Source organism: Rhipicephalus sanguineus, chromosome 1, assembly GCF_013339695.2.
Source record: "Rhipicephalus sanguineus isolate Rsan-2018 chromosome 1, BIME_Rsan_1.4, whole genome shotgun sequence".
Taxonomy (NCBI): domain Eukaryota; kingdom Metazoa; phylum Arthropoda; class Arachnida; order Ixodida; family Ixodidae; genus Rhipicephalus; species Rhipicephalus sanguineus.
Window position 1 is genome coordinate 226,931,916 of NC_051176.1, and position 25,828 is coordinate 226,957,743.

The 25,828-nt window shown below is 45.4% G+C and overlaps 1 protein-coding gene across 2 annotated transcripts in view; it reads right to left on the reverse strand.

Annotated features, from left to right (window-relative positions):
• LOC119373592 (clotting factor C) overlaps positions 1 to 25,828 on the reverse strand; it is a 149,999-nt gene that overhangs the window by 84,265 nt on the left and 39,906 nt on the right. The window contains exons 14-17 of one of the 2 annotated variants that reach the window (XM_037643648.2): positions 24,527 to 24,768; positions 23,701 to 24,002; positions 22,822 to 22,989; positions 21,704 to 22,026 (exon numbers count right to left, since the gene is read on the reverse strand). In XM_037643648.2, coding sequence (XP_037499576.2) covers positions 21,704 to 22,026; positions 22,822 to 22,989; positions 23,701 to 24,002; positions 24,527 to 24,768 — 1,035 coding nt within the window. Of the gene's footprint in view, positions 1 to 20,438; positions 22,027 to 22,821; positions 22,990 to 23,700; positions 24,003 to 24,526; positions 24,769 to 25,828 lie in introns of those variants that run through there. The other variant, XM_049419914.1, reaches the window with a different exon arrangement.

Below are 25,828 nucleotides of genomic sequence, written 5' to 3' on the forward strand. Positions count from 1 at the left end.
ATAGGCAGGTATGTTTTGTGCTTTGAGTGCACTTATATACACCACCATAAATTACATGTTTGAAGGATGCGCGTTGCGTTACCCGATCTTATGCTTCGATCATGCAAGCCTCGGGTCGTTGTGCTGTTATTCCTTGACTGTTTACTGTACGAGATCATCGCTTTAGAGTGTTTCTAGAATCCCTTGTCGCCGTTAGAAAGTGTTTGCTTTTTAAACACATGGGTTGTCCCATAATGTTTTCACGGTGTTGCTGCGAGAGTTCACCAAACTCGGTAATATAACGCGCAAAAATATCACAAAACTGGGGACATCACAAGACTGGGGACGTGATAGAAAAACACACAGCCCTGACACGCGCACACGATGATGGATATGTTTTCGTGGTTGCGTCCCCGAGCTTTTCGCCAGAAATTCATGTAGTTGTTTTGTGGTTAGGATTTCAGCCTAGCTGCCTCATAATGTTTTAAAGGAGCTCACTTGAAGTAAATGTATTTGAGTGAAATACGTTACGTACTGGTACTAAGTGCACACTCCAGAAAATGCGTACTTAATTTGAAGAAACACATGTTATATCAAATAGTGTTATTAGATGAATATGTCAATTCACTTAGGTTAATTAAGCTAACACATGCTACTCTTTGTTGCAATATTGTGTGTTTGATAAAATATGCGTGAGCTCTTGTTCTGCCATTATATATTTTTTCTTAGCATCTACATGAGCTCCTGTTCTGTCATATATTTTTTCTTAGCATCTTGAAGCACACGAGGTTCTCTATCACAAATAACTTAGATTATGCTCATGTAATAAGAACGTTGCTTTATTGTGTGGTGCTTTAAGTTATTGTATTTTCATGCTTTTTTTTTTTTTACTCAACATGGTACCAATATTGCTCTCTTACTTAAATGCATAACCAAGGTTTAGTATGCAGTGATTTAGTGTTTATTTAGCTTTGTAAGGTCATAAATTAAAAAGATCTCAATTCTCACTATATGTTCCAGAAGTTCACAGAAAGTTGGCAAATATTCTCGGTTTTGTGAAGGGCTTGCATAACTGAAAATGAAATCAAATTGACAGCTCAACTATACAAGACACACTACATGTGAATTCGCTGTAGAGAACCAAAAGTTTTGTTTCCTGAATGGCTTACATTCATGATGTAATACAATGTGTATGGCTCGTTCCCACCTCACACCAAGCACATGGACCACGCACTCTTTTAATTTTTTTTTTATATTTCGATAAAAGTGTGTATATCGTTTTTGTCATGTGAATCACCCATATGGCTATGTGCATATTCTGGGAAGTGCTTACTGTGTACATGTGTGAATGTTGAGCACGCAATGACACTCCTTCAATAGTCTGCAAGTGGCTAGTTCACTAATACAGCTGTTCTTATTGCACCCTGATCCCTTTATTGAATGATCAGTCTCTTTAATATATGAATATAGACTTGCCTGGAGACATGTTTGGTACTCACTATCTGTATGTGGTTGGGTTTGTTTTGCATGAAAATCAACATTTCTTTGTGGTATCTGTTATGCATGTATCAGCGATGAGAGAGAGCTATTCATGGCACCGACACAGAGGACAGGTTGCAGCACAAGATCGGAGCATACTTCCTGCAAGCCCGGGCAAGCCATAATGAGTGGTAGGCATTTCTTTTCATCACCAGATTGGGACAGTTTGGACACGTAGCACCTATTGAGATACAGCATATACTGGCCTTTAGCTTAGGGGTGGGAAACCTATCTTCTGCACTTCAGTGCAATGCATATTATTTAGTTTGCATTCCTTGAACATGGAACGTGGAATAGTTTGTATTGTTGAGTTCGTAATTTTTGAACATGGGATGTCGTCAGAGCCAACGTTTTGAAACTTGCAGTTGTCTTCATAGAGGGAGCAACTGTTAATTCTTGATGTTGCTATCTTGATGAAGGCAAGTCTACTCGTTCAAGAGTTGGCTGCAGCGACATACCCTGTTTGAGGATTTCTTCGTCTCTTCAAGCCTCCTCCATCTTCCACCGAACATCTGTGTTTGTGCTGCCATGAAACAAAAGACTCAGGCGTGCGCAGGCACAGCTGCATCGAAGAAAAATAGTTATTTCTTTGTTAAAGATAGTGAAGGCACACTAACGCAATCTCAGCCAAGATTATTAATAGTTGTCGACTCAATTTTAATGTAGTAGTTTCGTCGCTGTGCTTACGCACAATAAAACTCATCAAAAAGTGGGACGCAACCACACATGCTCCAGTGTTCAGGTAACAAATCATCACTGCCTTTCTTTATGTTTCAGTGTTCCCTGAGCCCTTCTTTGATACACTCACCCATTTGCCCCACATAATGCTTATCCCATGATCTGATAAACGATGCCTTCTTTACAGAGCGCATAACGTGTCCTGTGATTCCTATTGCAGCCAAGTGAGTGTCTGGGTTGCAACTTTTTCATAATTTAGCACGCTTATTTGAGGCCGTGAACACTATGCTGAAGATTGCCCGAGCACCAACCGTTTTTAAATTGTTGGATATCCTGTGCAGGGTATGACATAGTGGCAAACATATTTTGGCCATCACGATTAGCCGTTTCCTTGGCCTGGCAACTGGGAGGTGTTTTTTTGAGTAGGGCTTCTGCAGGGCCAATACAGCAAGGGGAGCAGGATACAAACTGATGGGAAAAAAGCCATTGCTGCCTTTTAGTTTCTCCCACTCAATAATGGTAAAAAGGTGCATTGTCTGACTGCCTCGACAGTGGCGTAGCGAGGGGGTAGCAGACCGAGCCCAAGCCCCCATCCGCCCTCCTCCCCGAAATGAATTTCTGCCTATGCCTGTGTGGCTCGCTAACACGGTAAAAATTTCTGTTCCTGTTTCTTGTGGACAAGCCTTAATTTCCAAGGAACTCCCCTGACACAAGCAGGATATCCTGTTCACCTTGCTGTATCGGTTGCATATACTCTACCCAGAAAACCACCTTCCAGTTGCCAAGCCAAAAAAAAGGCAAATCTTGATGGCCAAAAAATGTTTGCCACTATGTCATGTCTGCATGAGATATTCAACAATATAAAAACAGTTGGTGCTCGGGATCATCAGCATAGTGTTCATGGCCTCAAATAAGCATGCCAAACTATGGAAAAGCAGCAACCCAGATACTCAGAGGAGAGGATTGGCTGCAATAAGAAACACAGGACACGTTACATGCCCTGCAAGGAAGGTACCGTTTATCAGATACCCCTATCATGAGGTAAGTATTATGGAGGGCAAGTGGGGCAGCATCTCAAGGAAAGATTCAGGGAACATTGCAACAATGTAAAGAAAGGCAGGGATTGCCGATTTGCCAAACAGTAAGAAACTATACTGCATTGATCATTGAATCAGCAAGTATTCATATTCTCGAGATTGCGTTAGTGTGTCATTACACTATTTGTCAAAGAAAGAACTATTTTTCCTGGACGCAGCTGTGCCTGCGCATGTTGAAGTTTTTCTTTTTAAATTATAAATATGTGTGATGTGAGTCCAAAAAACACTTAAAAGTTAGTGCCTATCTGTGTCCCTTCTTGTCCTGTCCTCACTAGTCTCTGCGATAAACATAATGGTTTCAATATTATGCGTACCCATGTGTTCTTGCATTGATGACATCATCTGCAGGCATTTACAAACAGCAAAAGGCAATAAAACATATATTCTGCCACTATATTATCAAGTGATACAAAACTGACTCGTGCAAAGCTCTAGGACACACTTTCGCAGTGCATTCCGATGCTCTATTTCTCTATGTGGTGGGCCTTAATATTCCCTCTTCTGACCTCACTGCTATGTATGAACAGATTTATGGTATTTTTATAGGTTGTGGCGCAACCTAGCTTTAAGCACTTATTTCCTTCTAACAAAGCCTTGCTGTCAAATAATCGATAAGCCTGAGAGTGATAATCTGTATCGGAGAGAGCCTTCATTAGAAGGCAGGGCATACCTGTATGTTTCATCACATTGTCTGGAACATGATCCCACCACATCTATAAAGGTACCATGAACCTGTACGTCACAACACACTCGAATGTGGATTCTTCTTTGTGGCAAAACAGCGCAGACAACGGGACGAAGAACATACAGGGCACAACGCTGGCAATCAACTGATTTCTTTATTGGGAAGACAGAGAATCTGTAGGCAGGCGAGCAAAAATCGAAAAATGGCACATACGCTATCAAGTGACTCGGCCGCCCCGCATTACTATCAATTCGGATAGGGTTTACAAGATGTGGCAAAAGCAGATTTCATTAAAACTTAAAGACGAGCAAAAAAAATGGCAAAAAATAACAATGACATGGTGGTCAGTACCAAACCAATTAAAACCGCTAAAACCTGACTCATAAATCAACAGAAACAAAGAACCAGGGTCTAAAAAAAAAGGTTTTAAGCAAGTGACAGCAAGGCTTGAAAACTGCAGCTACAAACAATCAAACAGAAAACAAAAACATGTGACAACAAGCCAGGCCCGTAGCCATGCGGGAAGGGGGGGGGTCGCCCTCCCCCCCCCTCCCTCCAAAATTTTGAGGACACATGGTGTTTTATCGAAAATAAATCATGAAAATAGGCGTTTTTCTCAAATAGTCAAGGCTTTCAACAAGTGGGCCCCCCTCCGAAAAAATTCCTGGCTACGGGCCTGCAACAAGCGTAGTGATCACAATTGAGGCTCAAGGTAGCTAATTTCTTTGTCAAAGAGTGCTAGTGATGGCGCGCTAAAGCTAGCTACTCCCCTTTTGTGTACTATGTGCGCCTCAAATTTTGTGTGCACATTGATCTCAATATTTCGTGAGAAGTTGCACATTGTCAAGCAAAGGGGAGCAGCCGCATGATGTACAATGCCAGGTTACTGCCTGTTGTCGCCTTTAAAGAATTCTCATGCTCACGCATTCTGTCATTTATGCACCGTCCAGTATGTCCTACATGTGATTTCCGCATGATAATGGAATGTCATGAACAACGTTTTTCACACATTCAATGAAACGATTTCTGGTGCTTCTTGTCACAGCAAGAGGAGATTGTTTCATCCCTGTTCACTGCCCTGCATAGGGAGGCCAGACGGTTTGGGGCAGAGAACAAAACTCTTACACCTACTCTGCCGGCAGTCTTCTTCAACCTATGAGAGAAACTGTGAATGTAGGGAACGACAGCCAAGCGAGAGCGAGTGTGCTCGTTTGGCCTGTTATTTCTTGTCGTTCTAAGAGTGACCAGCAGCTTTTCAGCTGGCGAGCTCAAAAGAGCACTAGGGAACCCTGCGCTGCTCGAGCGTTCCACCTGAATCATAAAACTTGTTTCCGTCCACTGAGGGCATGATCGGACGAGGGCGTTTCTGATGGTGGAATAGCCTATTCCTTTTTTAACTAGCTTAGAGTATGCAGAAGGATACGGAAGCGAATTCTTCTGAGACCAAGGAAAATATCTCCAGCAGCTGTGGTCTTCATGGGCTACGAGCAGCAAATCCAAGAACCTCAGCTCACCTTGTACGGGTACTTCTTTAGTGGTTTGCAAATCTTGGAGGTTCTCGTCAGATGCTCGGTGAACAACGTCAACGGCCTCGGTTGGTACCACTGTTGAGGATCGCAGGATCACAAGGTAATCGTCGACGTACCTGAATACATTTGATACATTCGAAGACTGCCTCAAGGTCTCTATCGTACTGCGTCACCAAGAGATCACTCAGCGCAGGCGCGACGCACGACCGTGTACACACAGCCTTTTTCTGGACGAAGAAGTTTCCTTCAATATTCACCACCATTGACGTTATTCATTGCGCTTTTGACGAGAACCTCCAAGATTTGCCAACTACTAAAGAAGTATTGGTACAAAGTGAGCTAAGGTTCTTGGTTTTGCTGCTCGTAGTCCATGAAGACCACATCTGCTGGAGTTATTTTCCGCAGTCTCAGAAGAACTTGCTTCCGTATTCTTTCGCGGACTTTAATCTAGCTAAGAGAAATAGCTTATTCCGCCATGAGAAGCGCCCTCGTCTAATCATGCCCTCATCGAACAGAAACAAGTTTTATGATTCAGGTGAAACGCTTGAGGAGCGCAGGGTTCCCCAGCACTCTTTTGAGCTCCCTAGCTGAAAAGCTGCTGGTCACTCTTAGAACGACGAGAAATAACACGCCAAATGAGCACACTCGCTCTCGCTTGGCTGTCATTCCCTACATTCACGGTTTCTCTCATAGGTTGAATAAGGCTGCAGGCAGAGTAGGCGTACGAGTTTTGTTTTCCGCCCCAAACCATCTGGCCTCCTTATGCAGGCTGTTGAACAGGGATGAAACAATCTCCTCTTGCTGTGACAAGAAGCACAGAAATCGTTTCATTGAATGCGTGAAGAACGTCGTTTATGACATTCCATTATCATGCAGAAATCATATGTAGGACAAATCGGACGGTGCATGAATGACAGAATGCGTGAACATGCCAATTCTTTAAAAGCAGCAACAGGCAGTAACCTGGCATTGTACATCATGTGGCTGCTCCCCTTTGCTTGACAATGTGCAAGTTCTGAAGTATCAGGATCAATGAGCACACAAAATTTGTGAGGCGCACATAATTCACAAAAGGGGAGCAGCTTGCGTTAGTGCGCCATCACTAGCACTCTTTGACGAAGAAATTAGCTGCCATGAGCCTCAATTGTGATCACTAAGCTTATTGTCAATGCTTTTGTTTTCTTGTTTTGTTTTCTGTTTTATTGTTCATGGTTGCAGTTTTCTAGCCTTGCTGTCACTTGCTTGCAAACCTTTCTTTGTTAGTCCCCAGTTCATGGTTTTTGTTGATTTATGGATGTCCGATTTTAGCGGTTTTAATCAGTTTCGTACGACCGCCATGTCATCGTTCTTTTTTGCCATTTCTTGCTCGTGTTTACGTTTTAATGAAATCTGCTTTTGTCACACCTTGTAAACCCTTATGAAATTGATAGTAATGCCAGCCGACTGAATCACTCGATAGCGTTTGTGCCATTTTTCGATTTTTGTTTGCCGGCCTATATATTCCCTGCCTTTCCAATAAAGAAATCAGTTGATAGTTAGCACTGTGTCCTGTATGTTCTTCATCCTGTTGTCTGCGCTGCTTTGCCACAATGTTCATGAACCGACTAGCCCACCTATATCCTCTTGTAGATTCTTCTGTTGTTTGTAAAAGATAGGTGATCAATTTCATGACTATACAATATTTGCTAGCTGATATTGTAAGTGCGTACTCTTAAGGATGGAACCACGAACAAGTATTTCCATTTTCATAAAACTTTTGTGACCTGTTCAAGGTACCTGGTGAATATACCTTTGGCTTGCTTCCTCTAATGCTCCGTTTCTAAATTTTTGTAGAAATGATTCGTAACCTGTTGCAACATGCATATTGATAAAATGTATTGTGGGTTGTTACAGAAACCACCATTTTATCATTCTTCTGACTAGAATTTAGTATTTGTGTTGCTGTATCACCAAGATGCAGCTCCACATTCCACGTGCCTATTGCTCAACTGCACCTTGCACAAGCTGAGCATGAGCTACAAATTGCTCTGTGATAGTTTTCTTTAAAACAATCGAGTGGAATAGGCCTACTGATGCACCCAGGAGTCATGCATGGAGTATCATTTGAGTAGCGAAAGGACGCTATTATGCAAAGTTACATCAAAGAAGCTGACCGAGCTAATCGGTCTGTATATGATAGCTGGCCTATCTATGACACTACAGCCTGCAGAAGTGCTGTATAGCGGTTTGTTTTCTGATGTTTTTGATCAAAGCAGCATGAAGCCAAGGCTGTGGGGATGGACATTGAATACACATGGATTATTCAAATAAAATGGTAAAAATGATACCACCATTTCGAAACAAAGTCATCAGTCATAAATTGCAGCATCTGTTGATGTGTTGTCTAAGCTGTTCGCTTCAGTGCCAAACTACATTTTCACATTCTCTCTTGCAGGTTTTTCAAATACAGCAACTGTACCACCACAACAGTGCAGCACAGGAGATCCTATCGTCAGTGCCGTGTCGAGAAATTAAATAAAAAAGCGCTTACTCCTGGAAACTTCTCGTATCGTCATATTTGTTTGTTTGTGATTATAAAACTGCACTTTCATGGGAATTGAATGAACTAGCCCCATTTATTGTCCCATTAAAACTGAATAAATTGACAATGTAGAGCTTGTTTCCAAATGCCTGCATCATAGGCCTACAAGATTGCTTATTGGCTTCAAAGTACTCTTACATGTAAAGAACGCTGTTGATATAGTCATTGCTGGAAATGGTCTGCTAATATTTTTGTTACGAACCTCTAAAGCGTACACACTTTCGTATTGTTAACCACAAAAAGATTTATTAACTGTGTGCAGCAAACATGCTGTTGCAGGCATAAGGCTGCAATACGCTGAAACTCATGCATCAAAATTGTACACACTAACAGCAGCCAATTTCTTGTAGACCCTCATTAGGTGTGGATTAGAAAGCGCATTAGACTGTTAATGATTCTGATGTCTAAAAACATTAGTCTCTTTATTGAAATACATTAAATATTTTTATAAGGGATATACTTCTGTGAGATTAGCTGATGCATGCTCCTTGTATTAAGTAAGATGCATTTTTCTAGTTCATGAAGTTGACTGACGTTGCCATGGTGTAGCAAGTTTTCATCAGTAGTTGCTGCAAATAGCTAGCATTCACGGTGGAAGTTTGCTAACTTTCAAATACTATTTTCCTGCATTCAGTAACTAGTAACCGTCATGGTAGTAATGTTACTAGCTTAGCTTACTACCTTCCAATAAGTAGTAAAAGGAACTAGTAACCGTCATGGTAGTAATGTTACTAGCTTAGCTTACTACCTTCCAATAAGTAGTAAAAGGAACTAGTAACCGTCATGGTAGTAAATTTACTAACTTTCTGTTACTACCTTCTGGTATGTAGTAACTGCAGGTAGTAAATGACATGGTAGTAACTTTACTACCTTGCCGTTTACTACCTGCAGTTACTACTTAGGTAGTGAATGTTGTGACAACAATTTACTACCTCAAAGTTAGTAAGTAGCACTACCTTTTTTTTAAGAGTGTAGTTTTGCTACCTACACTACGTCTCAGAAATGACGCGTGCTGCTACTCGGCGCGGCCGCGCATATTCGTAGCGACGTTTTCGATGACTTGACTTCGCTCGTGCATAGAGAGAGTAACGACGCCGGGACAAGCCACTCATGACACAGGCGCAGGCAACCTTGGACGCATGCGCACAAAACGCGGTACAGATACAGGGAAGGTGTATAATGCCACATCATCTCATTGTAACAGCTTGTTATTTTCAAAAATGGTTGAAAAGCTATAAATAAAGGTGGTTAAGCATAGTTACAGCAACTCCTGCGAAAGCCGAACAACGATAGCTTTCACAGATCGCGAGAAGGGCTGGCGGCAACGCTATCAATTCTCAGCTGGAGGAAAGATGCGTCCATGTTTAGAGTCTTTAAGATATAAAAATACTGCTTGTAAAATAACTGCGTGCTTTTGGGATTAACTGCTGCAGCTACAAACACTGCGAAGGGTGAGCTTTCTGTCATGCGTAAAAAAATGGGTCGAGAAAAATCAGTTGTCGGTCCCTTTAATGGTGCACAAGATATTTCGGCAAGCGATATTCACGGAAAATATTTAGAACAGTATTTCTCATTTATTGTAAGCACAGTGTATGTATTTGATTTGACCCGACAGCGTCCCATTATGTTTCTGGCTACACGTGCCGCAGTGGGAACATTTTCCCTGTACCTGTGATTGGACATCGTATATCTTTAGTGTTGTTATGTGACTGACATTCGTGTTTCTGTGTTCTTTTTATGACATTGTTTTAAGGCTGAGTATCTGACCGATTTATACGACTTGACATATAAGGTTGTGTGCACTTTTGTGCGACGTGTTTTTTCACGTCCGTGGCCTTCATTACTTTGTATGTTACGTGATAACTGCTGCCATTTAAAGGCGCCAGCACCTCTTACAAATTACATACTTAAAATTGCAGGGTGCTTTACCTTCGCGTTTAAGGAAGGAAGGAAATAAACTTTATTAGAAAAGAAAATTAGGAGATTATGGTCGGGCCCTTAGCCAGGGCTCCACGCGCACGAAATGCATCCCACTGCCCATGTAACATAAGTGTTTGTGATATAATATATGGATTAGTAAAATGTGAAGGCCTTACCGGGCACTCCCATGGATGCTAGTTTGCGTTTGTCACAACACCATGGACAGACGTCCAGAAATCTAATGGGATGCATTCTGCTAAGGTGGCGCCGGTTTCGGAATTTGATAGAATGCGCCATCGGTCACTACTCTGCTTTCTATTGGGAGCCTTGTGGGGATGACCTCAATCTCCGAGGTCCTCCCATTGCTGTAGAAGAATATCACAAGAGCATTGTGATAAGTTCCACGGTCGGCCCGGCCAGTGCGTAGAGACGTTTTCTGGCCAGGCCAGAGCTCGGTTCATGGATCGTCGAGCTATACGGTCTGCCGCAACTTACTTTCCAAGCCTTCGTGAGCCGGGCAGCATTATAACGTCGGGGTGTTCTGTCAAGGTTCGTAGAAAATTCTGCGTGTCGTTTTGGGTATACCATCCCTCGGAGAAACATGCGACATGCCGCCTACGAGTCGGACAGTATATATGACTGACGACTCGTTCTTGTGCATGTTCCGCGTCTTTAACACTCACGGCTATCGCAGGTGCATGTGGATCGCGCCGTTGTGGAACGTTGTTGGTAACCGCTACTGTGTGGATCTCTCTACTTGTTGTGTGAGCGGCCGAACCTTGCCCGAAACGATTCCGCAGGGTAATAGCTCGTGCTCCTCTTCTATACCGGCGTGGTATGTTGGGTGAATATTCTTCGGCAGCGGTGCTGCAGATTCCACATTGAAAGGAGATCTCGGGTCCCTATCCAGTAGCCCCGTTTTCTCGTCCCAATATTGTGGCCGCGGTGTAAAACCCAGAATTTCTAGAACTGTACGTCCCTGGTTTGTTCAGCAAAGCATCTTTCTTTGAGCTGTGAGTACCGCGCTCGTGCATTCAAGCTGTTGTACAGTCCTAGTTTCTCTACTCTATCGTTGTTAGCACATTCGGGGATGCAAGCTGCTTGAAGGCTTTCCTCATGGCCGTATTCACTAGTTTCATCTCTTGCAACAGTGGAACGCGACAGCGTCATCTTGCGCCCCGCCTCTGAAGCGAAGTTCCCACTACGTCTCTGTAAGGCAATGGCGGCACTCTTTGTTGATGATGTGGTTGATGATGATGATGATGAATTGTGGCTGAGCCCTTTATAATGGGTGAACAGCTTTTAATGACCTACTCTTTACGCATTTCACATGATGTGACGCCTGGTACGACCTTACGCTTCTGCCACGCAATATTAATATCTGTTAGCGTGACTCGTATAGCCTGATATGACGCCTTCATAGCCCAAGCTTGAAAGCCGATTTTTATTCTTTGCATCCATCGGAATTTTTTTGATCAAGGACAACTTCAAGGGGACGAACCGTTGCTCTCCTTTCAGCTGCCCCTTCAGAGGATGAACGGTTAGTCCCCCCAGTTGCTCCTTGAGGACCAACTGTTACTCCTTCCTGGTGCTCCTCAAGGGAGCAACGGATGCTCCTTCCCGTTACTCCTTAGTTTCTTCTTGGGCCAAAAAAATCGTTTTTGATTGACATATAGAGCATATTGAGACAGATATTTGTTTGGATGTACAAACGATGTACAGACATGTCATTCCAAAATAAATTTCAGAAAATTTGCAACAAACACAGGATTTGAACTTGCAACAACTTAATCGCCATGCGCGTACGCTAACCACTAAGCCACCATACGCTACGGCACCGTCTGAAAGGAAACGGGGTTATGTAGGTACCGACGGGTCGTTGCGCTTTCTGACACGTTAGTGAAATGAGCATAGGCGTGCAGAACCAGTGGAGAAGTTCGAAAGAGAATCGAAAGTAACAGTGTAAACATCTGAAAACGTCAAGTTAATGAGTCTCTCGTGAAAACACACGCTCTGCCAGAGCTCTCTTTTGCGCTATAGCTAAAAGGCCAGTAATTTCTTTTTTTCTTTTTTTTGCCCGGAGGTGTGTTTTCTTCTTTATTATCATTATTATTATTATTAATATCAATATAAATAATATTATATTTTTTCGTTTTTGCGGAAGAGTCACCTCCCCTTTGAAAAGACAACACAGCCCGAGCTGATAACGTCCATTTGCTCCGAGATTAAACGCAAAGTCAAACTACCGCACCCGATTGCTATAGCTGCCCTCCCGCCAAAATCAGCCAGTGACAAGGTAGAGATGAGGGGGGGGGTGGCAGCGGCGTTAGCTCGCTGTCAGTCTTTCTGCGCATCGCGATAAAAGTGTTCGTTGCGTCATCTCGGCTCCAACCCTGCAGTCGGGGCTTTTGCTGATTTGTACTGGATACTGCCGTTCAGCAAAAAACCGCAAATGTAAACTCTGTTAACTGAGTACTTCTCTCAACCGCTTCTTTGTCGTGAATCGCGAAGCTTCGCATTGTATTGCCACATTCTCAGGCTATATATTTATGGCAAATGTCATACGCAAACACGTCATTTAACTTGCGACGACAGCAGCTTCAGGTGCTGGCGTTCGAGTGCAACCATGCCTTTTATTAGGAACGTTTAGCTTGCATTAGGGCTGATAAGTGCGGCAAGTTGGGCAGGTTGGTAAAGTTGCATTACTTCGACTGGGTAGCGCAAAAACACGGAACAAAAGATAGAGACGTAGACAAGGTACAATTAACTCGTGAGATAACTGAGGCTTGCATCATCCAGAGGCAAGGCACCTCGTGCGTAAGCCAGCCGTCTGTACACCTACACGATAAGGAACTATCATTCCTTAGTTTAGCGTCCTAATATCGCGTCAGTACCTGATGTCGCGAGTGGAATCGAAAAGAGTGTATGAAATTTTTGTTTTTCTAAATGAGTGAATCATTTGTTGTTTTTTTAGGTGTGTTCGCCGTCCGACGCATGTGGTATTCTGCGTAGTAGTACGAATAGTTTTTCTTGTTAGTCTAAAGAGTTGTCGTATCATGAGCCGATAGTTGAGATCGTTGTGATTAGTGGTGTATATATTTTTGTGTATTAGGGGCTTTTAGCTTTACGTTACCATGTTACGAGTTGCCGGAAGGAATATGTGCATGCGCGGGCCGTTACGGAACATGAACTACTTGCCGGATTGGCTTTACATTTACGGCCCTATCTCGCAAATCCACGTTCGTTCGCGGCTACTCGCGATACCCGCTTTACCGAGGCTCCAGCCGCCTAGTAAAAATAAGCCGAAGTGCGAGTGCCAATTGCGGTTCACCTTGTTTCAGCGGCTAGAAATACCGAAGCCGTAAAAACGTGAGAAGCCTTGACATAAATACCCCGACAGGCTGAATAGGTGACGCCATCTAGCGGGAACAAGATGAACCAGGCAAGCAAAAAATTGTTATTGCAGAAACATCGTGCGTTCTACTTCTGGTGTAAATGCCTTGCCGCGGCATAATTACGAATGAGTCATTTTTTCCTCAAAAACACTAGGCGAAAACAAACGTGCCCATACTATAGTTGCACGAAGCGTCACAAGATGGCGACACCATCGTCGGATAACCCGGTATTCTACACCCCTTTGCGTATACCGGGATACTGTACACGCTAAAAACCCCTCGTGATTTTGCCGCAGTGGTGGTACAATCTTATCTAAATTAAATACAATTGAAATGCCGTTATCATCACCTTTTAATGTTTTACTGAGACCTAAAGGTATCCGTTTACGTACTTACGTAAACGTTTACGTATGGGGAGCTAAAACTTTTCTAAAGGACCCCTGACACCAAATTTGAAACCTCGAGATGTTTTTGTTGTTTGACTTTCCTGTATACGGGGACACATCTGACTGATTATTAGTGACGAACGTTGCCTTTAAGATATCTTAATTTGGTTTTAAAAGTAAGCGTGAGTGCTCATATGAGTTGGCTGCACCTCGCGACATCCTGGTATGACGTAGATAGAGGCCCCGTGTGACGTTCCACGAGTAAAGCAAGTATTGTGGACGTCACGGAAGGTTTGCGGAGTGCACGTGCACAATACGACGACTGGCACCCGGCGAGGCCTATTGTTCCGCACCCCTCTCGCTTTGTTATCGGGCTGCTCTCGAAGTAGTTTTCGTGAAGGGACACGCGCTTAACAGGTTTAACCCATACCGAGGCACCCACATACTTTCAATCTCTACCGCCCGCGGGGCCCCGATTTGAAAACCGCGCTGTCAACGTCACCACAGCTTGAGTGCACGTGGTCTCTGACGCTCCCCCGCATGGGGCGCTAGTTTCTTGTGGTTTTTAGGCGGGCGTTTTGAAGTGACGATAAAATGGTCACAATTAACTACGCTAGAATTAGTTATGCGATACGCTAGAGCATTTACGATTTTACTTAGGGATTACCAGACACAAAGCTACAAATTACAGTAAAAAAGTCACCAACAAAAATTTTGCTGTCAGGGGCCCTTAAAACATGTGTTCCGGTAATACTGTAACGTTAAAAAGTATACGTACAAGCTAAATGTTCCTATTAGCGTGCGTATTTCTCTGTTCAGTTTACAAAAAGTAGTTTCCTTACGCCAGCCTGCAAGGAAATGTGGCCCATGCATCGACCGATACAGGGTGCGTCCTGCAGGAGAGCAATGGTTGCGCGCCGAGAGCAAATGTTGCCGTTCGTCCTTCTGTTACTCCCTTCCAACCTAACACTAAACGGTTACTCAGTCAGTCAGTCAATGAACTTTATTTATAAATTGTCCTGAGGAGCCGATTCCCCTCAAGAAGGAGGGTCGGCTGCGGGCCGCGCCCACGTGGGGACAGGAAGAGCGAGCCCCTCCGCCAAATTGCGGGCCCTCTGGACAGCCCGGATTTGGACCACTCCCCTCATCTTTAGACATGTCAGCCATCTTGTTCCAGTTGGTCTTTTTGGGGGGTAACAGTTGGTCTTTAGGACTAAAACCCGCAGTTACTCTCATTTTTTCCATTTTTGGCTTAGAGTGTAGGTGCTCCAGCGCTCCAGCGTGGCTCCGGAGCCACAGTTCTTGCATTTATATGTCTTGCATAAGTCTGGGTAAATGAGGTGTGAGATCACCGGGTTCGCATATAAATTCTGGTCTGTAATCGCCGCCAGTCGACAGACTGCTTCTTGCTTAACTTTTGGTGAGGTGGTGGAAAAACGCACCTTTGCAGTTTGTATACTGTTGTGTGATGTCATTAAATCTCGTAGAAAAGATGTTGGAAGCCTGTCATCACAGCTCATCAGACCAGAAAGTCACACGAGACCTTCTGCAATACTTGAAGGCAACTGACCTAAGTGATCTCCATGTAGCTACGCTTCACTGGGATTGTGAATTGGGAATCATCTGCACTCATGCTTTCTCTCTCTTTCATCTTCTCATTTTCCTCCTCTGGACAAAGTCCGGTTAACCTCCTGCCTTTACTTCCCCTCTCCCTCACTTCCCTGGTCATTGCCGGCAGCATCATAGATGACACTGGTTAAATAAGTAACTGGGCCTACCCGTCCCGACAGCCTAAATTGCCTCAGTTTTGATGTTCGAACAGCGTTAACCGTTTCAGGAGCCCAAATTTACATTCTTCCTGCTCCTATCCTTTAACAAAAAGAGAAGCGAAACAGCCTTTACATTTTCATTGCGGAAGTCAGAAAATGAACAAAATCAGGCTGTATAGAGTATGCATACCTATATGTGTACTGCTGGAACCATTCCTCCATTCATGAGCTATCGTGCGGAACGCTTTTCGAAGAAATGGCCATAATCTATTGATAGCCTCAGAAAGCGACGCAAACCTCTCCATTAACTAGGTATGGTATCCCCCAAGCTATGTCGTAAGGCTGCCGACTTCGGCGGCTTTCAGCACGCCATCACGCAAGCACTAAGACGCTGCAGCGTCATATACCGCGTTTCCGACATGCGCTATCACGCTCACGCTGAGGGCCACACGCGGCCGCCTGGTGACCAGGCGGACGTGGGGTCATTCACAAGATGCGCCAGCTTAACTGCGCGACTTTTCCGTAAGAAGTTGAATCACGATTCGCGGGCTCTGTTCCTGCTCTTTTTTTTTTCTATCTACAACACTTCTAAGTGCGTCGTTCGAAAGACCACGCCGATACTCCATAAGGCCACTTTCGCGTCGGATCCCTTGGTCACGCTGTGGAGTGCAATGCGCCGCAATACATGCACTTTCCCGACAACGAAGAACGTGTTACCCTTTTTAGGCGTGTGCGTGTTTCCTCGAGAGAAGAAGAGGGTTGCGACCACTCGCGAAGTTATCCAAAGTTGTTCCTTCGCATATGACTACCGAGGTGACGTGCCGCTCCACAAATGTTGAATCCAGAGCCTGGCGCTGTGGCGCTCCACAACTCCTTGGAGATCAAGCACCGCCAGACTTTCTTTGAGCTCGATGCGCTGTTTTTCTTGTTCGTCGGATAACACTCGTCGGTCCCATTAGAACACGCACTTGTGAAACGCTTGGTTATGAAATTCTTTACATTCCTTGACGCATCTCTGCATAGTGCATATGTTCAGTGTTGCTGTGTTGTGTATGAATGAGTGTGCGGATGTGAGTTCTGTGTATGTGTGAGGTAAGCTTGAGGCATTTCAGTCAGGTTCACTGTTACATTGTAGAAAACGCACGAAGGTTTTCTTTTTTTTCCCCTTTTTTTAAACGTTAGTCCTAGCAGCAAGAGTGATTCTACTCTTGGAGGGAGTTCATGCACTCTAGCCCAACCAGCATTGTAAAACTCTGCGAGGGAGTAGCGCAGTTCCAGCCGAGAGTGTATGTACCTCATTTCAAAAGCGTGACTTTACTCTGGCGAGGGAGCTTGTTCACTCTGGTTCAGCCAGAGTTCCAGAACTCTGTCGAGAGAGTGTGCCTACTCGGTGCAGCAGAGAGTTCCCAGCACTCCTGAAAAGGGAGTGAAATATGGGACAAGCGTTTACTCTCGCAAAGAGAGTTGCTAGCACTCTCTTGCCGCTGTGAGTGTGGAGAACATGGGACACCAATTAACCTCGCGGCAGCGCCAGTGGCATAATGATGGTGATGCTGATGCTCCAAGGAATTTGTGCACTTACCCATTCAGGAGGATTTGTCGAGAATCGGACGGACAGAAACGATTTTAAGCATCTCACTTTACACTAGAACTAATAAAAACAATTAGAATGAATATTCTTCTTCTTAAATATCAATTTTATAATTTGTTCTTTTATTGACATGCATGGTTGTAAGGAGACGTTGGTCCACAAATACTTCTTGTCCTGAACGGCTCCTAGTGCATCTTTCATGTCGCTTTCATCGAGTACACAAGCTATTCGCTTAATATGAAACCGCAAGTACATAATAATGCGAGTATAGCTATTCGGTTAATATGAAACTTTTTATGCCAATTCAACGTCTTTTTGTCGCGTTTAGCACCTTTCAGTCGCCCCAAATCCAACCCAGTATCCAACCCAGTTCAGCCTGGTTAACCTCCCTGCCTTTCTTGGTGAGTTGTCTCTCTCGTGCTAGCATTTGCAAAAAAGGAAGTAATGAAAAAAACTTGGAAGATGCTGGAGCTTCGCCTTCAAGAGTAGAACGCAATAGCGTAATCGGGCCCCGTGCGCATCACCGTCTCAATTGCTATAGCCTGGCTTCGGTTCTCGGTGCACGCCTCAACCGTCCCGTAAGGAAACGAACGACTGTGCGCGTAACATTAGCCGTTTCAAACTATCCTAGATTGCCTACTGCAAGTACAGTTGCGCTGTGCCCCTTCTGCGAATCAGCGAAGGGCCCACTAAGCGTCTGTAAGGCAACACGCTAACCTACGCAGCTGCTCACTTTTTTTTTGTTTTTATTGCTGATGATGATTTGTAAATATGTCCGAGCGCTTTGTAATGGGTGGGCCTTTAAAGCACCCACTCATTGCGCAATTCACATGTTTTGACGCCTGGCGCGATTCTACGCTTCTGCCATGTAATATTACATGCGTTGATATTCCTTCCACTACATGACATTCATACAGTGTTATTTTCCGAAGCAGTTTCAAGAAATAGCGTGGCTCTCGGGTAGAACACCTGCTTGCCATGCAGACGGCCTGGGTTCGATACTCTCTCCAACCTAAGATTTTAAATGCGAATGCATTTCTTAGTCGGGCTATGTCAGGCATCCGGCGTTGTCCGCGACGCCCTCTCCCATAGCAACAGCTGCAGGCGCGCGCGCTTATCCTCGCCCCTAGCAACCGGAGCATGTGGTGCGAGAGAGTGTAGGAGAGGGTAGGTGCAGTGCTTCGCCACTCCTTCTCTCGCCGTTCGCTCTCTCTCCCCACTCTCCCGTCCGCTCGCGCCTCACTCTCGACCGTTCGCTGGCTGGGCGCCTCTCAAGAACATCCGGAAATGTGTGCTCGAGACGCCGCTGTGAAACGCCAACGCCGAGCCGAGAACGCTGGCGCCCCACTCTACCGTCCGCTCGCGCCTCACTCTCGACCGTTCGCTGGCTGGGCGCCTCTCAAGGCGATGGCAGTAGTCGGTGAAGGCGAATGTCTGACGGCAACGGTACCCTCTCTCGGCGCAAGAAATGCAGTCGCATTTCCTCACGATTCTCTTCGGGAGGTGGGGGCATTTTTTTTATTATTCATTTTATTTGAATCTTTCTCGATTTTTCGGTCAGGGACAAGATGATGATTTTTCGCTCACAACCAACGACGCCAACGCCGACACCGCAATTTCTGCGAAGCGAGCTCTTTAACGCTATCGCGTTAAAGAACGCCAGGCATGCGCGCAATGCGCAGCAGAGTCACACCGAAAGCTGGAAGATCGGCCTTTTTAGAGCGCGTTCGAAACGCTCTTGGGGCATCTAAACAAGTAGGACACATGCAAGGTATCCACTACGCCATAAATCATAACTTTTGCGATGTATAGGGAAGCCCCCACTATGCCATTATTAGGCTTTCTACGGATAAGCGAGGTACCCGTTACACATCTGTAATACATTATGTGCACTTTGTTGATGCTGCATGTGGCTCACTGATTGATTGATTGATTGATTGATTGATTGATTGATTGAAATAACTTTAATGAGGTCCTTCGGGACGCGCCCTAGCGCGCAGTGGGCGACTCCGACGTCCAGACCGTCAGGCCAGGCCGACGGCGATAAAGAATTATGGCTGAGCATTTTGTAGTGGGTGAGAATCCTTAAACCACACACTCGTTGCGCAGTTAGTATTGTGTTGCGCCTGGTTGTTATTGTACTCTTCTGCCATGCTATATTACCTACGTTAACGCGATTCCTTGCCTGACATGACGCATGTATAGGGGCTTTTTGCGAATGAGTTTCAAGCACCAGCGTGGCTCATCCGTAATTCTTGTGTAATTCTTGTGTGGGGCAATAAAGAAGAAAAACATGGCTGATTCCTCTGTCATAGGAATCGGTATAACAAGAAAGAGAAACGTGTCTTACTTCACAGACATAGTTGAGCCTTTGTTGGGCATTCTTTCACCCCAACGGCGAAGGAATGAATGTTATAGAAACAAATTGTAATGTCACGCGAAGAGCGGCAAGCAGCTCAAAACTTGCAACCCGCTGCTGAAGCAGAAAGGACGCAGGAACGAACATAAGATGAGCGCGAACTGTCACAGTTGTAACTTATTTTTGTGTGAGCAGCGCGCTCCTTTCGTAAAAGCGGCCGCTGCAGTGAGCGAAGTGATCTTCGTGCTCTTAACGCAAACTTGCTGTCAGAGCACAAGACGTACAAACCACCGCCATCAAGAGATAAGCGCGCACACGAGCGACCACGCCCTGTAGAGGCGCGCACTCATCGCGACGCGTGGGGCGTCGACCTCTAAAGCGCGCTCTTCGAGCCCTTCGCGCTATCTCGATAGTGATAACGAAAACACGCTGATGTACCACCGATCTCTGAGTACCGCCACCGGCAAATGGTGTATATAAATAGCTCGCCGTTAGCAAGGCGAAGAACGTGCCGTCTGTAGCCTAATCGTTTCGCGCCGCACGCTGCGGAGTGAGGGGTCGTAAGTTCGACTCCCGGTGACGGAACTTTCTCTTCCAGTTTTTTTTCTTTGCCATCTCTCAGTCGTTATATTTTACAACGTCATATCCGTGACAGAAATACGTCAGTGTAGCCGTGGTGGACCCCGACATAAAACACTTTCGCGTTAAAAAAACTAAAGAAAACCAGCGTGGCTCTGTGGTAGAATGCTGGAATGGCACGAAGAGGGACGGGTTCAAAACCCATCCGATTTAGGATATTTTTTTATTTCATTTTTTCTTATATCGCGCGATAGTGGTTACGGACACCGGCGGCGGCGGACAACTATACGGAACTGTTGTTGTGATCTCATCCCAACTTTCGCTGTAAAATCAAGTCAAGAGAGGAAGTTGTTCACATGGCAATTTATTGCAAAATGCGATATTGAAGAAACTTAACAACGTTTTGACGTAAGACTGTTGCACTACGATTTAGCATCAGCCTAGCTGGGCTGCATCGGGCACATTTGGTGTGTTCAGACTTTCGTATGCGGACTTCAGCGCGCACTGCTGAGGAAAGGCGTTTTTTTTTTTTTAACGGAAGGTATTGCATCGCCAGGCAAACTTTGTATCATACTTCATATATCTAAAAAAAATGGGACAGCACGCGAATAAAACTATTACTGACACTTGTATGCCCGTATGGAATTGACGTGACTTCGTTTCCTTCATATTTTATTGAAAAGACGCCTGTTTGGTTTAAAATGACTTAGCTTATAAAAGTGACTTAGGTGAGAAGCAAGACAAGAAATGGTATATAGATGGTATAGAAATAGCTCTATGGCGTAGAAATGGTATAGAAATGGCTCGAATGGCAAATGAAAGTCATCAGCAGTGTACGAGTAAAATTCTCAATTTCCCTGCAAATCGAGTGGAACAATGCTGCGATCATTAACAGCTTCATTTTTCAGCGAGCACATTAGCGATTGCTTTTTATAAAAACGTTGCGCGAATGCTATAAAATTTTAGGCGCGAGGTGGCAGAAAACTCGTTGCATAGCAGTAAAACAAATATGCAGCCTAAAGGTACAGGTGCATGGATTTAGAACGGCGCAACACGGCAGACCAAAAGACGAATGATCACACGAACACAAGCGCCAGGGTTTGTTCGTTTTTGTAGTGTAGTGTTTTTCTGCCTTATGAGGAAAGTGCCTACCCGCAAGCCCACGCAGCCTTTGCTATATTTCGACGCCTGAAAATCAGCCACCCTTTGTTGTTTCCTCAGGTAAGAGGCACCGTTTTCACATCTCTGTTTTGAGCAGAACTCGAGAGGTGGGCAGACATCGTACGATTGTACGAATAACAATGGACTTTGGTTAAAATGCGCTACTGCAAGTAAGCTGAGGTCCGACGCTTCCGCGCGCGAATGCCGAAGTGTAAAAGAAGGAAAACAAATAAAAAGGAGTCCCTTCGTCAACCGGGCGTCGAAGGTAAAAAGCAAATCGGTCTCTTGTCAGTCCGGAGCCAGTGGGCGGCCATCCATTTGGTGTACAGCGAACGGGATCGACTTCCGTGCTCAGTCACAGCCGGCCCACGCAGCATCTCCGACGAGTTGTTCGTTCGGGCCCACAGAAACGAGGCTGTCGCGCTCAGACGAACTGCTTGATCCAGGGAAGAAAGGCGAAGACCCTCGTGAATCCGCCGTACTGGTTGGCCACGGCGCACCCGGACGGGCTCCCCCAGCTGACGACGCCCTCGAGGATCCACCGCCGTTCGGTCGTGACCGCGTCGTCGAGGAACACCATGGGACCGCCCGAGTCGCCGCTACACGCATCCGACGTGGCGTTAGCGTGACCCGCGCAGAACATGGCCTCGGACACTGTGAGCGGCACGCCCGCGCGCTCGTACGCCTCTTGGCACTTTTCGTTCGCGACCACGGGCAGCACGGCCTCGCTCAGCACGTCCGCGTACTCACCGGTCTCCGTCAGGCCCCAGCCGGTCGCCTGGAGAGAGATCGTACGCATGTCACTGAGTCGCAGCGCTAGTTCATGCCCGTTTACCTCTCCACCCTAATAGCACTGTGACTCAACTGAACATAATAAAGGTGTCTCAACGACTTGTCAGGGATGTGTAACAATTATAACAATAAATAAAAAGTTATTTTAAAACAAGTTCGCTATGCAAGAGCAAACTGAGAGCTACTACCTGAGGATCAGAGCACAAGATGTATACACCTAAGTATATACAATTCAATGTTCAGCGGGGCGTGAGAAATGTGTGCGAGTATGAAACTCCTGGCGGCTGCTTGGAGGCTGCAGTGGTGTGGTGATGTGGCCACTCGCCGTGTTTCGTTTTGCAACAGTTGCATGAAGTCCACGTGAGTATCACCTTTGCGACAGTTAACCGCAAGGGACCTTTATGGCTTAGTAACTACGTATGGCGTCAGCTTCAATTTTGCAATGGTTTCTCGTTCTCACGTGGAAGTTTTGAATGGCGAGTGTGTTCCTCTGATCAGTTCAGGGCTCAAGAACGTAAATTGAATTGCAGAAAACAGGTAACTGGTCAGGATTGTACGCTATGAGAAACAGTGTTAGACGGTAAGAACACAAACAAATGCACATTCACTTGCAGCATGAAAAAGACCAGGTAAGGGCGCCTTCAGTCTTCAGTCCTGACGAAATTCGGGCTTGTTGAAGTAGGAAGTGGGCGCTTTGCATATTTGATCCTGTTCATACCGTCTGCCTAGCTTCGTTTAGAGCTGTGGAACTCAACGCGAGAATTGCAGTGAGTGTGCTTACCACTCCCAGTTTTCCTTCCTGCAGATGCACCCTGGCCGATCGGTCCGTGGGCAGGCAGACGGGCCTCACGCGAGGCGTCAGCTCCACGGCCTCGTCCAGTTGCACCAGGGCGATGTCGTTGTCGTATGTGGTGGGATCGTAGTCAAAGTTCACGTGGATCTCAGCAACCTGCGAAGCATTCAAGGTTCAAAGCTGCGGCAGGAGAAATTAAGTAACGCCATTTTTTCTTGTTGCACAATAAAATTTGGAACTTCATGTCTTTTTAGGAGAGAAAAAACACACATAAGTTCACACACATCACATCACATGTCTTCCCTCCTTTCTTTTTTACAGCGAAGCTGTCTTGTCCTACCATGTGCTGTCGTCGTCGTCGTCATAGTAGTAGCAGCAGCAGCAGCAGTAGTAGTAGTAGTAGTAGTAGTAGTAGTAGCAGTAGTAGTAGTAGTAGTAGTAGTAGTAGTAGTAGTGTAGTAGCAGCAGCAGCAGCAGCAGTAGTAGTAGTAGTAGTAGTAGTAGTAGTAGTAGTAGTAGTAGTAGTAGTAGTAGTAGTAGCAGCAGCAGCAGCAGCAGCAGCAGCAGCAGCAGCAGTAGTAGTAGTAGTAGTAGTAGTAGTAGTAGTAGTAGTAGTAGTAGTAGTAGTAGTAGTCATCCAGATCACGTTACCAGAGGAGGGAGTGAATAAATAAATAAAACGAAACGACGATGATGATGGCGATGCCAGCCAATCACATATACGCTCGTGCGCTTACAGCTTCACTGCGCGATGGTTTTCACGACGTGGAACTGGCGGAATTCTTTTTTTCATCTCTAGTTTAATTTAACGTTTTCTGTGGCACCGCTTCACCGCTAAGCCTCCGTGCATGAGCTGAAAAGTCTCACCTGGCGCACTTGGACGTTGGCGTCGTCTTTGCTATCGCTGCGGAAGTGCTTGCCCAGCGCGACGCGCAGGATCTCGCGCGGTATGACGACGCGCGACGCCTCATACGTGACGCAGTGGGCCGCGGTCACCACCCAGGTCTCCGATAGCAGGCTGCCGCCGCAGTTGAGCACCCACTCGGCAGCACTGTCGTTGGACGTAGGGTTGCGCACGCTTAGTGCCGCTTGCCACGGCCACTGGCCCACATCCGATGCGTTTCCGTTGTAGATGAGCGGACTGCGTGGGGAGTCCGACCGGCCGCATACTGCAGCGCGTAGATAAGGCGTTGTCACGGCGCGCAGAAAGGCAGCACGCAATCACTTTCCAACGGCTTTTTAATACATAAATTATACTAATAGTATAACAGCAAGATTTTTCTTTGAGGCATCGGTGCCCCGCTGAAAGCACGTAAGTGTTAGAATCTGTGACTAACTCGGTCGACTCGCTTCCATGTAGCATAGGGGAGGACTCGGGTCATGTCTTGTTACTCTCTCTCTCTCTCTCTCTCTCTCTCTATATATATATATATATATCTATATATATATAATATATATATAATATATATATATATAATATATATATATTATATATATATATATATATATATGCGTGAGTGTGTGTGTTACGTCAATCCACGGTCGGTGTTAACCAAGACTACAAAAACGAAAGCATGAATGATAGAATCAACACGATGGGTCTCATTTCACATATCAAAACTGCGGTTCACAGGGAGCTAGAGAAAGCACACGGGAGATATTATCGTACGCTGTCCCCTGCATGTCTACTCACCGGGAATACAAGTGGCCGGCAAACCACTCCATTGTCCTGACGACAGGCACCGCCGCACCGTGGAGCCAGCCATCTCGTACTGCGGCAGGCAGGCGTACTCGGCGCGGGAGCCGACGCGGTGATGTCCCGGCGGCAGCACCACGTTCGCCTCCTCAGCCGCCCTCGTATCGTTGCCATCGTACGCCGTGGAGCTTAGGCTGAGCGGACGCTGCAGACGTATAGGCACGGACGCCCGCGCATGCCTGCGCGCACACCACCTCATCCATTAAGCTGGTATCGAAGCACGTTCTCTCAACTAACTGCACTTGCCACGACTTCATTCTTTGATGTGATGCTCTATACAGTCGAAACCCGCGATAACGAAATCCCGCGGGAACGAAATTCTCACAGCAACGAAATATTTTCGGAGCACCGGCGAACGCCCATAAGATTCCATGCATTTCGTAACTCGCGACGACGAAAGATATTCATACCACATTCCCTCAATAACGAAATTTTTGAAACGCGAGTGCGCAAATAATCTACTCTCGCAGCATTAACTACATTCGAAAACTGCTGAAATGCATTCATGCTGCACTTAAATTTTGCAGAACTATCGCTACAGCGCAATTGAGAAGCAGCCGCCATCATTGTTTACAAAAAAACAAAGCTGGCGACAGTGATGATGATGATGATGGCTTGCCGAAAACCTGCTCGTTATCGCAGGCTCCACATTCTTCATGGAGTTTCGCTCGTTTGCTTGGCTCTGAGCTTGGCTTTTTTTTTTATTGAAATAGAAAATAAATGAAGGAGTTGTTGTCACCATTGCTTGGTGACGGCTACCCTTTCCACCTAGTTGTTAAGATAAACAGATAAATAAAAGAAAAAAAAATATGATATATATATAGTATATATATATATATATATATATAGTATATATATATATATATATATGTATATATATATATATATATATATATCTAGCAGTCGTACAAGTTCAAGAACTCAGTAGCCATCGCAAATATTAGTCTCTTCAAAAAAACGCTGGAGCACTTTCATTGCTTTACGGTTTATCCTAGTCGGCCATGGGCCTAGTATTTTCGCTAAAGAAAACGATCGCTCAGAGTCCAGCGTGTGAAGTTCTTGTTCGAGTCGCTGTCTATGCGTGTCGTACTTGGGACAGTCGAGCAACAGATGATGCACATCCTCGTCGTCGTGGCCGCATGAACATGTTGACGATGATGCACGATGAATCCGCTTTGTCGGCTTTGCGCGCACACGCGGTCGCATGTGGGGAGCCATTTGTGTAGCGTTTGCTTAGCC